Genomic DNA, 13420 nt, shown 5'->3' with positions numbered 1-13420 from the left:
GCAAGAAATTTTGGAAGCTCAAGAGGAAGAAATTGCTCAATAGCTCACCTCACACTTTCTTCTTGGGAGGATAATTATACTTTCTGTCATCATTATTTTAAAATTTGCAATCTTTCAAAGAACGAAAGTAAATTTGAAAACTGTATCTTGGAGCTTGGTCCTTTTTATTATATTTCACTTGTGAAGATACATTAATTACATCTTTGCCAGTAACACTTTAAATAATGGCATAAATGGCCAAATTCCTAGGCCTGATATTCTTCGATGTAGTCAATCTCCAAAGTGTTAACAGATGGTGTTCACTTTGTCCAGCATCTGTTCATTGAATGATGATGTGATAGCAAGAACAACATAACGTATTGTTAAATGATGTGAATTGTACTCATTATGTTGCTGTTTTCATTTTTTTCAGTCTAAATTATGGCATTGTTGCATTGCTTTGCATTTTTATGTTATTTATTTTCAATTTTGACTGTTTCTTGAGTTTTCAATTCTAAAACTAATACGTATGTATTGGCAGACATTTCATGCATGTATGACTTGTTATCAAAAACTAATGAATAATGTATAGTTAGAATATAATAGATTCATATGTTAATGAAACTTTCACTTTCATATATCAACTAGCATATTTCTTTTGAGAAAACAAGTCCTTTCTTTTTTAATCATTCTGCCCAATCTCTTATAATTGTCATACAGTACTTTAATGAATAAGTATTTATACAGAGTGACACTGTCTTCTTTTTAATTTTACATGCAGATGTTCTGGAATCTATGGTGTGAGAAAGTGAGGTTTTTGTCCCCCAGTGAAGATTTCTCATGTCTGTCAGAAACATCAGCTGAATCTTCGTCATCTGAAAGCAGCCTCTATATCAAGTCCAAGAAACATACAGTTTCTGAGTCAGGGAAGCACAGACTATGGTGTCAGTTTGGAAGGGGTCAAGCCAAAGATGAGGTATCATTTAATCAGTTATGCATATTGTTATTGCTGAAGTAAATCATAATTGTTGGAAAATAAACTGCTATATGTCTTAGGCTTTACTGATCACAGTGCCTTGATCGTTTATAAATTATCAAGAGGAATGTTTGTACAACAGTCCTTTTTATTAGCAACTGAGAGTGATATGAAGCTAACTCATGATCCTGGAAGTGAGATATACAAAAGAATCAGAATTCAGAAACAAAACAAAATGGGGAGTGTTAAGGAAAAATGTGCAAAGAATGGAAAGAATACCGATTTACATATTCCTCTGTTACCGTGATATCACATGTCCATTTTATATTGTTTTAAATGAGAACACAAACTGTCATAAACAAACAAAATAATTTCATATAGTAACCATTGCAAAAAGTTGAATATTTTAAAATATGTAAGAAATGATGGATGGTGGTCATCCCTTTTTTGTTGTCTTGTTGTCTCTGTACAGCTGTACCATGGGAAGCAAGGAGAGGGTATTGTTTGGTGGCCAGTATCCTTTTTCTATAACACAAACTGCATGCATAGATTAACTGTGTTCTTTATTCATAGGAATAGAAAGTTACTTATCTCCAGATCGTCATTGTGGTACCGGCTCTTCTGTATAGTCCAAGTTAGCCTCACTGTTGGTGAAGTACAAAGCACACTATTAGGGTTGTTACACGGTGCCTGTCCCTGAGTTAGTGGCGGAGCTAACTGGTACTGCGATTCCCACTGGGCTGCGGCTGATGACACTGGAACTTACTCAGTGCGACAGACTGCAGCAGATTCGAACAGACTGGCCCTCTGGTCCTTGGTGGCTATTTAAATACTGGTGGGTGAGAGGGCATTGGCAGAACATTTCCTGCCAGTCTGTTGTTGGCCTCTATGTATCGTCTGGCAACCTCTTTGCCACATGGTGTGCTGGCACCAGCTTACGCCACCACAAAACATTTCCTTAGATATGATAACTATAACACCATTTTAACTGTAATTCAGTGCATCAGTCTGCAGACATTGATGGCCATAAAGTACTTCTGTATGCACAAATTATTATCCATTAAGTCATTCTTTTAACAAGTACACTTCTGCTAATAATAACGTATGAACATATCTCAGTGCCCATACTCCTTGACCAGCCACCACCATACAAAGTAGTTACTATGTTCTGTGATAATTTATATAAGGTTACAGATATTGATCCTGTTCTGGACAGATTGAATCTATCCTTACACATCTATGATTCAGTGAGCTAACATTGCTGATGGGGAAGACCCATTGCACTAGAACGTTGCAGTTGGTGACTGCTGCGCATTTTGTCACAGAAGTGAGTTAATTGAGCTTGTGTGAGCCTGCAGGACAGGTCCTGTGTGCTTGCACTCTATGGGATTGTGATATTACAGAATATTTAGTATCACAACTGACTCATCTTAAAGAGAGGATCATGAGTGTGCACATGATTGGGAATAAAAGGCATTAATTTGTGGAATGGAAATGTTTAGAGAGTCAGAAGATGATTTTAAATTATGGCGGACTCTAAAGAACTTACAAGCAATGGCAAACTCAATTAAAAAGTGAAAAGTGTATGAATGTGATTGTGGAGTGAATGTTATTTGGCAGGTAGAGAAGTTAATATATGTGATTAAAGTACAATAAACAAAGTTTTGTCAAATCTGGGTGATTTTGTAGGAGTTTAGATCAAAATTGTGGGAACTGTAGACAGGGCATGTACCAGCAGGCAAGCCTACATCTATACCTATAGGACTACTCTGCATTCACATGTAAGTGCCTTGCAGAGTGTTCATTGAAACACTTTCACACTACTTCTCTACCATTCCACTTTTGGAACAGCGCACAGGAAAAACAAACACTCTAATACGAGGTTCGTTTGATAAGTTCTCAGAACAGAATAGAAAAAAAAGTACTTACATCACTGAAACTTTTTTTTATTTTTCAGTGTAGTCTCCTTGTAGATTAATGCACTTGATCCAATGATGTTCCACTGCTTTGATTCCATCTCAAAAATTTGTTTCCTCCAGGACTGCAAAATAGTTGTCAACTCCGACTAGTAATTCTTCATTTGAAGTGAATTTTCATCCACCAAGAAAAATTTTCAATTTTGGGAAGAGATGCAAGTCAGACGGAGCCATATCAGGGGAATAAGGCAGGTGTGGCAACAATTCATACCTTAGTTTGTGTAATTTTGCCACGGCGATGACGTGTGCGGGTGCGCATTGTCCAGATCGTAGATGACCTCCTTCCTTGCTAAACATGGCCTTTTATGCATATCTTGTGTGGCAATTTGTTCAGGAGGTTAGCATAGTATTGTCCAGTAATTGTTTGCCCAGTGGGGAGATAATCTACGAACGTGATCCCTTCACAGCCCAGAACACTGAAGCCATGACCTCTCCCGCTGAAGGTATTGTCTTTGCTTTCTTTGATGATTAGATTAGTTTTTCATTCCATAGATAGATGCTGAGGAGATCCTTGTGGATGTGGAACAAGTCAACCGTTTTTTTTTTTTTTTTTTTTTTTTTTTTTTTATATATAAAAAGGCTGAAATAACAATACTAATAGTATGAATATATGCAATACATCATTTGTTTCTATTAAAAAATTCTTCAATGGAGTAGAAGGAGTTGGCCACTAGTAAGTCTTTCATTCTCCTTTTAAACTGATTTTTATTTGTAACTAAATTTTTTATGTTTGCTGGCAAATTATTGAAGATGAGTGTTCCTGGTATTGTGTGTCTGAACTGAGCTGTTTGTTGGAAAAAGAGATATATTATTTAGGACAAATTTCATTAAGGTGTAAATATACTGAGAGGCAGTAGTTAGTGTACCCAGTTCTTTGAAGAGGTTTCTAGAGGACGTCCGTGAATTTACTCCACAAATAATACGTATTACACGCTTTTGGACTTGAAGAGTTACCCCAAAATATTATACCATATGACATTATGGAATGAAAGTAGGCAAAGTATGCAAGCTTTTTCATTTTTATGTCACCTCTGTCTGCTAACACTCGAATTGCAAATACAGATTTGTTACGGCGTTTCTGCAGTTCTGTGGTGTGCTCCTCCCAACTGAATTTATTATCAAGTTCTAATCCCAGGAATTTACAACTGCCAACCTCTTCTATCTGCTCTTCTTCATACTTTATGCATATGCTGGGTGGAAACCTCTTACAGGTTCTGAATTGCATATAGTGAGACTTTTCAAAGTTTAATGTGAGTGAGTTGGCTTAAACCATTTATTAATACCCATGAAAATATCAGTAGCAGATCTTTCCAGAACTACACTCGACATACTATTTATTGCAATACTTGTGTCATCTGCAAACAAAATGAACTCTGCTTCTGGCAGTGTTACTGATGAGAGATCATTAATGTACACAAGAAAAAGCAATGGCCCTAAGATGGATTCTTGTGGGACACCACATGTAATTTCTTCCCATTCTGATGATGACTGATGACTTAATTCACTAATTCCTTGCACTGATACCCTTTGTTTCCTGTTAGCGAGGTATGGCTTGAACCATTTTGCAGCACTGCCAGTGACACTATAGAATTCTAATTTATTTAAAAGGATGTTATGGTTCACACAATCGAAGGCCTTTGACAAATCACAGAAAATACCTGCTGCTTGTAACTTGTTATTTAATGAATTAAGTACATTTTCATTGTAGGTGATATCAGAACCCTTCAGAAATCCAAACTGTGTTCTTGATAATATGTTATTTGTGGTCAGATGGTTGAGAAGCTGCCTGTACATTACTTTTTCTAAAATTTTTGAGAATGCTGGCAAAAGTGAAATCGGTCTGTAGTTTGATGGTATCTCTTTATCCCCTTTCTTGAATAGAGGATTAACATCTGCATATTTTAGCCAGTCAGGAAATGTCCCAGTTATAATTGACTGGTTACACAAGTAACTTAGAATTGTACTAAACTCACAAGAACGTGCCTTAATTAACTTTGTTGATATTTCATCATAACCACTAGAATGCTTTGTTTTTAAAGATTTTACTATGGAAGTTATTTCTTTTGGTGAAGTGAGTGACATATTCATGTACCTGAAGCTATTTTTAAAGGCTAGTTTCAGATATTTAAGGGCATTATTTACTGACCCTGACAATCCTATTCTATCAGTAATGGATGTAAAGTTCTTGTTAAATAGATTTGCCACACTATGTTCATCGGTTACTAATGTGTCATCTACCCGTAGTGCTATTTGCTCCTGTTCCTTTATGGTTCTACCAGTCTCCTCTTTCACTATATCCCATATTGTTTTTATTTTCTTCCCTGACATTGCTATCTTCTTCTCGTAGTGCATTTGTTTAGATGTCTGAATTACTTTTTTTTAAATATTTTACAGCATTCCTTGCATTTAGCTAAATTATCAGCATTGGAGCTATTCTTGGTTGACAGATACATTTTCCTTTTTGTCTTACAGGAATTCTTTATTCCTTGTGTAATCTATGGTTTTATTATAGACTTCTGTTTAATTTGAGTAACTTTTAGAGGAAAACAGTTTTCAAACATGGTACTGACATTGTTCATGAATGTGTTATATTTTTCATTCATGTCATGAGCACTATAAACATCTTTCCAGTTCATATCTTTGAGCAGTTTTCTAAAACACTCAATTTTTGGTTGGTTGACTACTCTCCTGTACTCAGATTTTGCAGTCTTGATTATCTGCTTAGAATTTACATCTAAAATAATGAGCTGCATGTCATGATTTGATAGTCCATTTATAACAGGCTTTATGATATGATTTTGTTCCTTTGATTTGTCTATAAAAATGTTACCAATGGCTGTCCTTGAGGATTTAGTGATCCTAGTTGGAAAGTTTACAGTGTGAGTTAGATTGAAAGACAACATTACTACTGCAGTAAATGTTTACTGGAAGATTGCATTATAAAATCTGTATTAAAGTCACCAGCAATCAAATTTTTTTTGTTTCTTCCTGTTAAATAACCCAAAAGAGCTTCTAGATGATTTATGAATAGATTATAATTTCCTGCAGGTGCTCGGTAAATAGTTACTATTACATAGGATCTGTTATGGAACTATACTTCTGTTGCACATGCTTCTAGATGCTAATCCAAACAGAATTTATTAATGTCAATGTTCTTGAATTTAAGGCAGTTTTTAATAAATGTGACAACTCCTCCTCCATCCATATCTACTCTGCAGAAGTAGGAAGCTAGCTTAAATGCTGAAATGTCTAACAGATCTATACCAGTGGTCACTTGATGTTCAGAGAGGCAGATTATGTCAATTTGGCTAGATGAATTCATTTCATCGATACAAATGAGTAGTTCATCGACTTTATTTCTGAGTCCCGGAATGTTCTGGTGTAATAAAGATAACTCATACTGCAAACTGATGGGATTATAACTGCTTTGGCGAAAATGAACTAGCAGTTTCTGATTACTTTCTGTTGAACATTGTTTAAATGGAGGGTGTATACTAAAATCTGCCTCCCGTTCATCTGTTTTCTCAAACTGAGTGTGTCTGCCAATCTCTCTTAAAACTTGTTTTTATTCCCCCTTCCCTATCCTAGAAAAGGCATCCCTCTGACACCTGTGACCACTTGTATTTTACCATTTGTGACAGTGTCCCCCCCTTAAGTTTGCTGCAACCAACCCAGACAGTTTTCCCTTCCCTTTCCTATTGAGGTGAAGGCCATGCCTAGTGTAGTCCCACCTATCGATAGCATCCACAGGAATCAAACCAATATGGGATCCTATATCCGCCATATGCAACCACTCCAACTCCAAGTTCACCCTCCCTACGGAAGAGTTCAAATGAGGCCGATCATGGCGTCTCAACACAGACACAAATCCCACAATCGTATGCTTAGTTGCTGATGCTATCTTCAGCAGGTCACTCTCTATGGAATGTTCAGAGTCTCTGTCAGTCCTATTTCCTGGACCACCCACTATAACCACGGCATCCTCCTTTGTGAAATCCTTGCATAAAGAACCTACATCCTCTGTTATCTGACCCAGATCTGCACTAGGCTTGAAAAAGTTTGTGACCTGGTACTCTGGACCTAGATTTTCCTGCAGTAGTTGTCCAACACCTCTACCATGGGAACTACCTAACAACAGAACTTTCTTTCTCTTTACAAATTTCCCTACCTTTTTCAAGTCCTTGAAAGCCTGTTGTGCCGTTTCTACAGCTTCAGCTACATGAGGCTCATCCAATTCTGACTGAGGCAACAGGTCAAATCTATTTTCAAGATTTATGACAAAGCTGTCTGATGCTCTCCTTTGCCTGTCCCCCCTATTACCTGTTGCCACTTCCCACCTCTGTTCACCCTTCTGCCTCTTTAACCTGTCCAGATCCTCTCTTGCCTTGTCTAGGTCAGCTTGAAGAGCTGCAATTTTCCTTTCCTGTTCCAGTATTTTCCTATCTCTACTGCAGATCCTACAATACCACTGGCGAGCCTCATTTATGTCCCCATTTCCCACGCCACTACATTTGCCCCAGTGAAAGAAAATACAGCACCCATCACACCATACCCCGGAACTAATGATCCTATGGCATGTCACACACTTCTCACTCATGGTAAAAACAGAAATCGTATAAACTGATTTAAGTACTAACTAAAACGTAAACAAAGGACCCTAGAAACTATTCAGGAAGATATAAATAAATTGAAAGAGTACTGAATAAAAAAACTGGTGATTACATATAAGTTTAAGTCACTGTTTACTTATGATACACGTGTGTGAAATTAAACCTAAAATCCGTGCCATAGGCGCGAGAAGGAAAATAAACTTCTTACCCCGTTTAATCTTCTTTAACACTTCACTAACACTTCCACTAATGCAACAACACTTATATTATATTTATACCAACTGGAAACATTTACCTATATGTTTAATTCACTGCTTACTTATGATTCACATGTGTGAAATTAGGTCTAGGATTCGTGCTACAGGCACGAGGATCAGCATGTTTCCACTACTTTGACTGTTGTTTTGTCTCTGGGGTATAGTTGTGCACCCAAGTTTCATCTGTGGTCTCAAACCAGCACAAAAACTCTTGTTCGTTTCTCCTAAAACTGGCCAAACGATGTTCCAATATCCCCATTCTCATGCATTTTTGATCCAGCATCAAGAGTTGTGGCACCCATCTTGCAGATAATTTTTCATTTCTAATTATTCAGTTAAAATGTGATATACCCTTTCAGATGACATCTGGCAAGCATGAGCAATTTCAAGCACTTTCAATCAGCGATCCTCCATGAACTTCTGTCGTGATTTCTGGAGTAGTGACACCTTGGCCGACCAGTGCGCAGATCATCATCTAAGCTCTCCTGACCAAATTTAAATTCATTTGTCTACTTGGCAACAGTTGCATATGAAGGAGCAGAGTTTCCCAGTGTATTCTGGAAATTATCATGAATGTCTTTTGCTTTCATACCTTTCTTTACGAAGTACTTAATCACTGCTCGAATCTCATTTCTTTCCATCTTCGCAAATCACTATGTAGGAACAACAACAGAGCCACTTCACCCCCACAGCTCTCTTCCGAGAGATTTGATGTGGCACGTGTTTACAGGTAACAGTCCAATGGATATCACATGAACAACTTGTTGCGCTGGCACAGAACTCTCATGGGGATTCTTAGAACTTTTCAAACCAACCTCATATTTCTGCAAGCTCTGATGTATCTTATTTCATTACAATGATCATTTCTCCTACATAGGTGGGCATCAGCAAAATATTTTTGTATTTGGGGGAGAAAGTTGAAGATTGAAATTTCATAAAAAGATCTTGCCGCAGTGAAGAATTCCTTTGGTTTAATGGTCGCCATCCCAATTCATATATCATGTCTGTAACACTCTCCTCCACTATTTTGCAATAATATACGAGGGCTGTTCAGAAAGTAACCTCCGGTTGATTTAAAAAAATACACCAAGTTAAATAAAAATATTTTAATATATACATCTTACAACTACATCTTTGCACTATTTTTCTACATAGTCTCCATAGCGATTGAGGCACTTATCGTATCTCTTCACAAGCTTTGAAATTCCTTCTGCATAAAAATCACCCGCTTGTGCCTGGAGCCAGGCTGTGACCGCATCTTTGAGCTCTTCGTCGTCATCAAACCGCTGTGACCCGAGCCATTTCTTCAAATGCATGAAGAGGTGATAATCACTTGGCGCCAGGTCTGGGCTGTAAGGTGGATGGTTGATAACGTCCCACTTGAAGGACTCAAGAAGGGCCATTGTTCTGCGAGCAGAGTGAGGACGGGCGTTATCGTTCAAAAAAACGATACCGGAAGTCAGCATACCACGGCGTTTGTTCTGTATAGCCCGTCGTAACTTTTTTATTGTTTCACAGTACACGTCTTGATTAATGGTCGTACCACGTTCCATGAATTCAACCAACAACACCCCTTTGGCATCCCAAAACACCGTTGCCATCAGTTTTCTGGCAGAAAAATCTTGCGAGGCTTTTCTTGGTTTGGTAGGCGAATTTGAATGTGCCCACATCTTTGATTGTTCTTTTGTCTCAGGGTTCACGTACTTAATCCAGGTTTCGTCACCGGTCGCGATTCTGTTTAACAATGGTTCTCCTTCGTCCTCATAACGTGACAGAAAGTCTAATGCAGAGGCCATTCTTTGAGTTTTGTGGTGGTCCGTAAGAATTTTGGGCACCCATTGTGCACAGAACTTACGGTAACCCAATCTTGCTGTCACTATCTCGTACAAGAGAGTCTTAGAAATCTGTGGAAAACCAGTAGACAACTCCGACATTGAGAAACGTCGATTTTCACGAACTTTTGCATCAACTGTCTGAACGAGTTCGTCAGTCACCAATGATGGTCTACCACTCCTCTCTTCATCATGAACGTTTTCTCGTCCACTTTTAAATAAACGTACCCATTCATGGACAACTCCTTCACTCATAACTCTTGGTCCGTACACGGCACAAAGCTCACGATGAATAGCTGCTGCAGAATATCCTTTGGCTGTAAAAAACCTTATGACAGCACACACTTCACATTTGGTGGGGTTTTCTATTGCAGCACACATTTCAAACTGCCACAAAAACTAAACTAGCGCAGGTACGACGTTCACTCGACCACGGCTTGATGCCGACTGACCTGTTGAGTGCGTGAACGCACAGATGGCATCGCTACTCTCCCCACAACCCGCACTGTGACCAATCGGAGGTTACTTTCTGAACCGCCCTCGTAGAATTAGCTGCCCTTCTTTGAACTTTTTTTGTGCCCTCCGTCAATTCTGTCTGGTAAGGCTCCCATCTGCACAGCAGTACTCTATCAGAGGATGAACATTCATAGTGTTGGCAGTCTCCTTATTGGATTTGTTGCATTTTCTAAGTGTTCTGCCAATAAAACACAGTCTTTGGTTCACCTTCCCCCAAATATCTATATAATCATTGCAATTTAAGTTGTTGAGATTGTTATCCCCAGATATTACGATGAATTGGCAGACTTTATATTTCTGTGATTTATCATTTAACCAAAATTTAATGGATTCCTGTTAATACTCATGTGGGTGACCTCATACTTTTCATTATTTAGGATCGATTTTCACACCATGCGTATAATTTGCCCAAATCAATTTGCAATAGGTTTTGATCTTCTGATGACTTTATTAGACAGTAAATGACAGCATCATATGTGAACAACCTAAGAGGGCTACTCAGATTGTCTCCTAATTCGTTTATGTATATCAGGAACAGCAGAGGACCTATAACACTTACTTAGGGAATGCTAAATAACACATCTGTTTTTTCAGTGATTCTCCATAAATTACTATGAACTGTGATCTTCTGATGGAAAATCTTGAAGCCATTTGCACAGCTGAGATAGAACTACTCCATAGGCACACAGTATGACTAGAAGTTGCTTGTGAGTAATGGGATCAAGAGATTTCTGGAAATCTAGAAGTACACATTCAGTTTGACCTGTTGATACCACTCATTACTTCATGAGAGTATAGAGCTAGTTATGTTGTTCAGGAACAATATTTTCTGAATCTGTGCTGATTATGCATCAATAGATCATTTCATAATGTCTGAAGACAAGACATGTTTCAAAATCATACTGCAAATCTACGTCAGGGATATGTTTCTGTCATTCCTTTTTTGAGTATTGGTGTGACCTGTGCTACTTCCCAGTATTTAGGTGCAGCTCTTTTCTCAAGCGAGTAGTTGTATATGACTGCTAAATATGAAACTATTATATCAGCATACTCTGAAAGGGACCTAATTGGTATGCTGTCTGGACTGGAAGACTTGCATTTATTAAGTGAGTTGATTCGCTACACCAAGAATATATACTTTTAGGTCATGTTTGCTGCAGTTCTTGATTCAAATTGTGGAATATTAACTTCACCTTCTTTGGTGATGGAATTTCTGAAAATCGTATTTAGTACCTCCACTTTAGTGGCACTATTGTTGGTAACATTGCCTTCACTATCACGCAGTAAAGGTATTGATTGTGTCTTGCCTCTGGTGTACTTTACACATGACCAGGATCTTTTTATATTTTCTGCCAAATCTCAAGACAGAGTTTCATAATGTGGAAACTATTAAAAGCATCTTACACTGAAGGTAGTGCTAAATTCTGATTTTCTATTAAACTTTGCCAATCTTGGGGAACACGCATTGTTAACAATAGGGTATCAGTTCCATCTGTTATTAAATTATTTGGTATAAATCTCTTACGTGTTGTTGATAATATTTCTTTGAATTCAAAATACATTTGGTCTACACTTACAAAGTTAATTTGAAAGGAATGGAAACTGTCTCTTGGGAAGCTGTCAAGCAAATTTTTATCTGCCCTTTTTAAATAGAGATATTTTGCAATTATTTTTTGTAGATTTTGGAGTTACAGTATTTAGTCTCATTACAACGGCCTTGTGATAACTAATTCCTGCATCAGTCATGAGGCTTTCTGTTTGCTCAGAATTATTTGTTGGTAAGAGGTCAAGTATGTTTCCATAACCATTTACATTTCGAATGGGCTCCTGAGCTTATAGCTCAAAATAATTTTTTGAGAAAGCATTTGGTACAATTTCTGATGTTTTATACCCACCATTGGCTTGCAACATGTATACTAGTCGATATATCAAGGGCAGAGTGCAGTGAGACCAACTATATCCTAAAAAGTAGGGTGCCTATCTGAAATGATAGTCACGTTTTCTGTGAATCTTTCAGCAACTGTAACTTCTGAGTCAGAGGGTCAGTAAAAGGAACTAATTATTAGTTTATTATGGTTATCAAGTATAACCTCTACCTATACTAACTCACCGGGACTAAGTACTTCAGTTTTGCTACAAAATAAACTATTTCTAACAGCAACAAATGCCCAACCACCAATTGTATTTGATCTATCCTTTCTGAACAATATTATGTTGTTTGTATAAATTTTGGGTATTAGCCGGCTTTCAGTATCTATAATGATTTAAACTTCACTGCTTTTAATTAGTTATTTGAGGTCTGGTACTTTCCAGACATAGCTATGACAGTTTACAACTGTAATACTTAAGGTTCATAGGTCTATCCTCGTCATGTGTTTGCCCTGCACACTTTGAGACTGAAGCCCCTTTTCTTCTCTTGCAAGACCCTGTAACCTAAAAAAAACCCGCCTAGTCCACTCCACACAGCACTTGCTATCCATGTAGCCACCTCCTGTGTATAATGGAATGCAGACCTATTAAACAGAACTTGGTACTCCACCACCTTATGTCACAAGTGAAGGATCTGCAGTCTACATGTAACAAAACGGTCTGAGCCTCGGATTCAGAACCTCCACTTAGCTCTGTACCAAAGGTCTGCAATTGGTCCTGTCAACGATGTTACAGATGGTGAGCTCTGCTTACATCTAGCAAGCAGATAGCCCCATTATGCACCTAACATTGGAGTTTCCAACTACCAGTAATTCCAGCCTCTGTGAATGCCCAGATCTTGCAGGCAAAGAAGCGTCCTCTGAAACAGGACAAGCAACTTGATGTGGCTCAGGATCCATGTCAGCCACAGATATTGCATGGAACCTGTTTATTAGATGAAGTGAAGAGGCCTTATGATTGACTCTCTGGAAAGTCTTTTGCTTCCCACCACACCTTGGGATTACCAGCCATTTTGCCACAGGTGAGGGGTAAACTCAGGGTCAGCAGTAACGTGGATGGCCACAGTAGTGGACTGATTGGGGGAGATGTGGGACATGCTGGACATCCCTTAGAGCTCTACATCCAGTTCCCCCCACAGTGATGACTAATGGAAACAGCCTCAAATTGTGTGCCAAAAACCAGCAGTCCTGGGGCTGTGAATGAAGAGTCACCAACTAAGCCTGCATACAAACACAGTGATCACAGTGCCAACACAGTAGTCACATTTGCCCCATATTAAAGATGATGGAAATGTACACTCACAAGAATTAAAACATTAGATTGTGCCTGGTAAGCACACAAATAT

At 38.2% G+C, this 13420-nt stretch overlaps 1 protein-coding gene across 1 annotated transcript in view; it reads left to right on the top strand.

The window, feature by feature from the left end:
• The window catches only part of LOC126252254 (uncharacterized), a 279447-nt gene that overhangs the window by 55191 nt on the left and 210836 nt on the right, over positions 1-13420 (top strand). Inside the window, exon 3 of the mRNA XM_049953128.1 lies at positions 761-955. Coding sequence (XP_049809085.1) covers positions 761-955 — 195 coding nt within the window. The remainder of the gene's footprint in view (positions 1-760; positions 956-13420) is intronic.

This window comes from Schistocerca nitens, chromosome 4 (assembly GCF_023898315.1).
Source record: "Schistocerca nitens isolate TAMUIC-IGC-003100 chromosome 4, iqSchNite1.1, whole genome shotgun sequence".
Taxonomy (NCBI): Eukaryota; Metazoa; Arthropoda; class Insecta; order Orthoptera; family Acrididae; genus Schistocerca; species Schistocerca nitens.
Note: the sequence above shows the minus strand (reverse complement) of the source record. Positions and strands in the feature narration are given on the sequence as shown.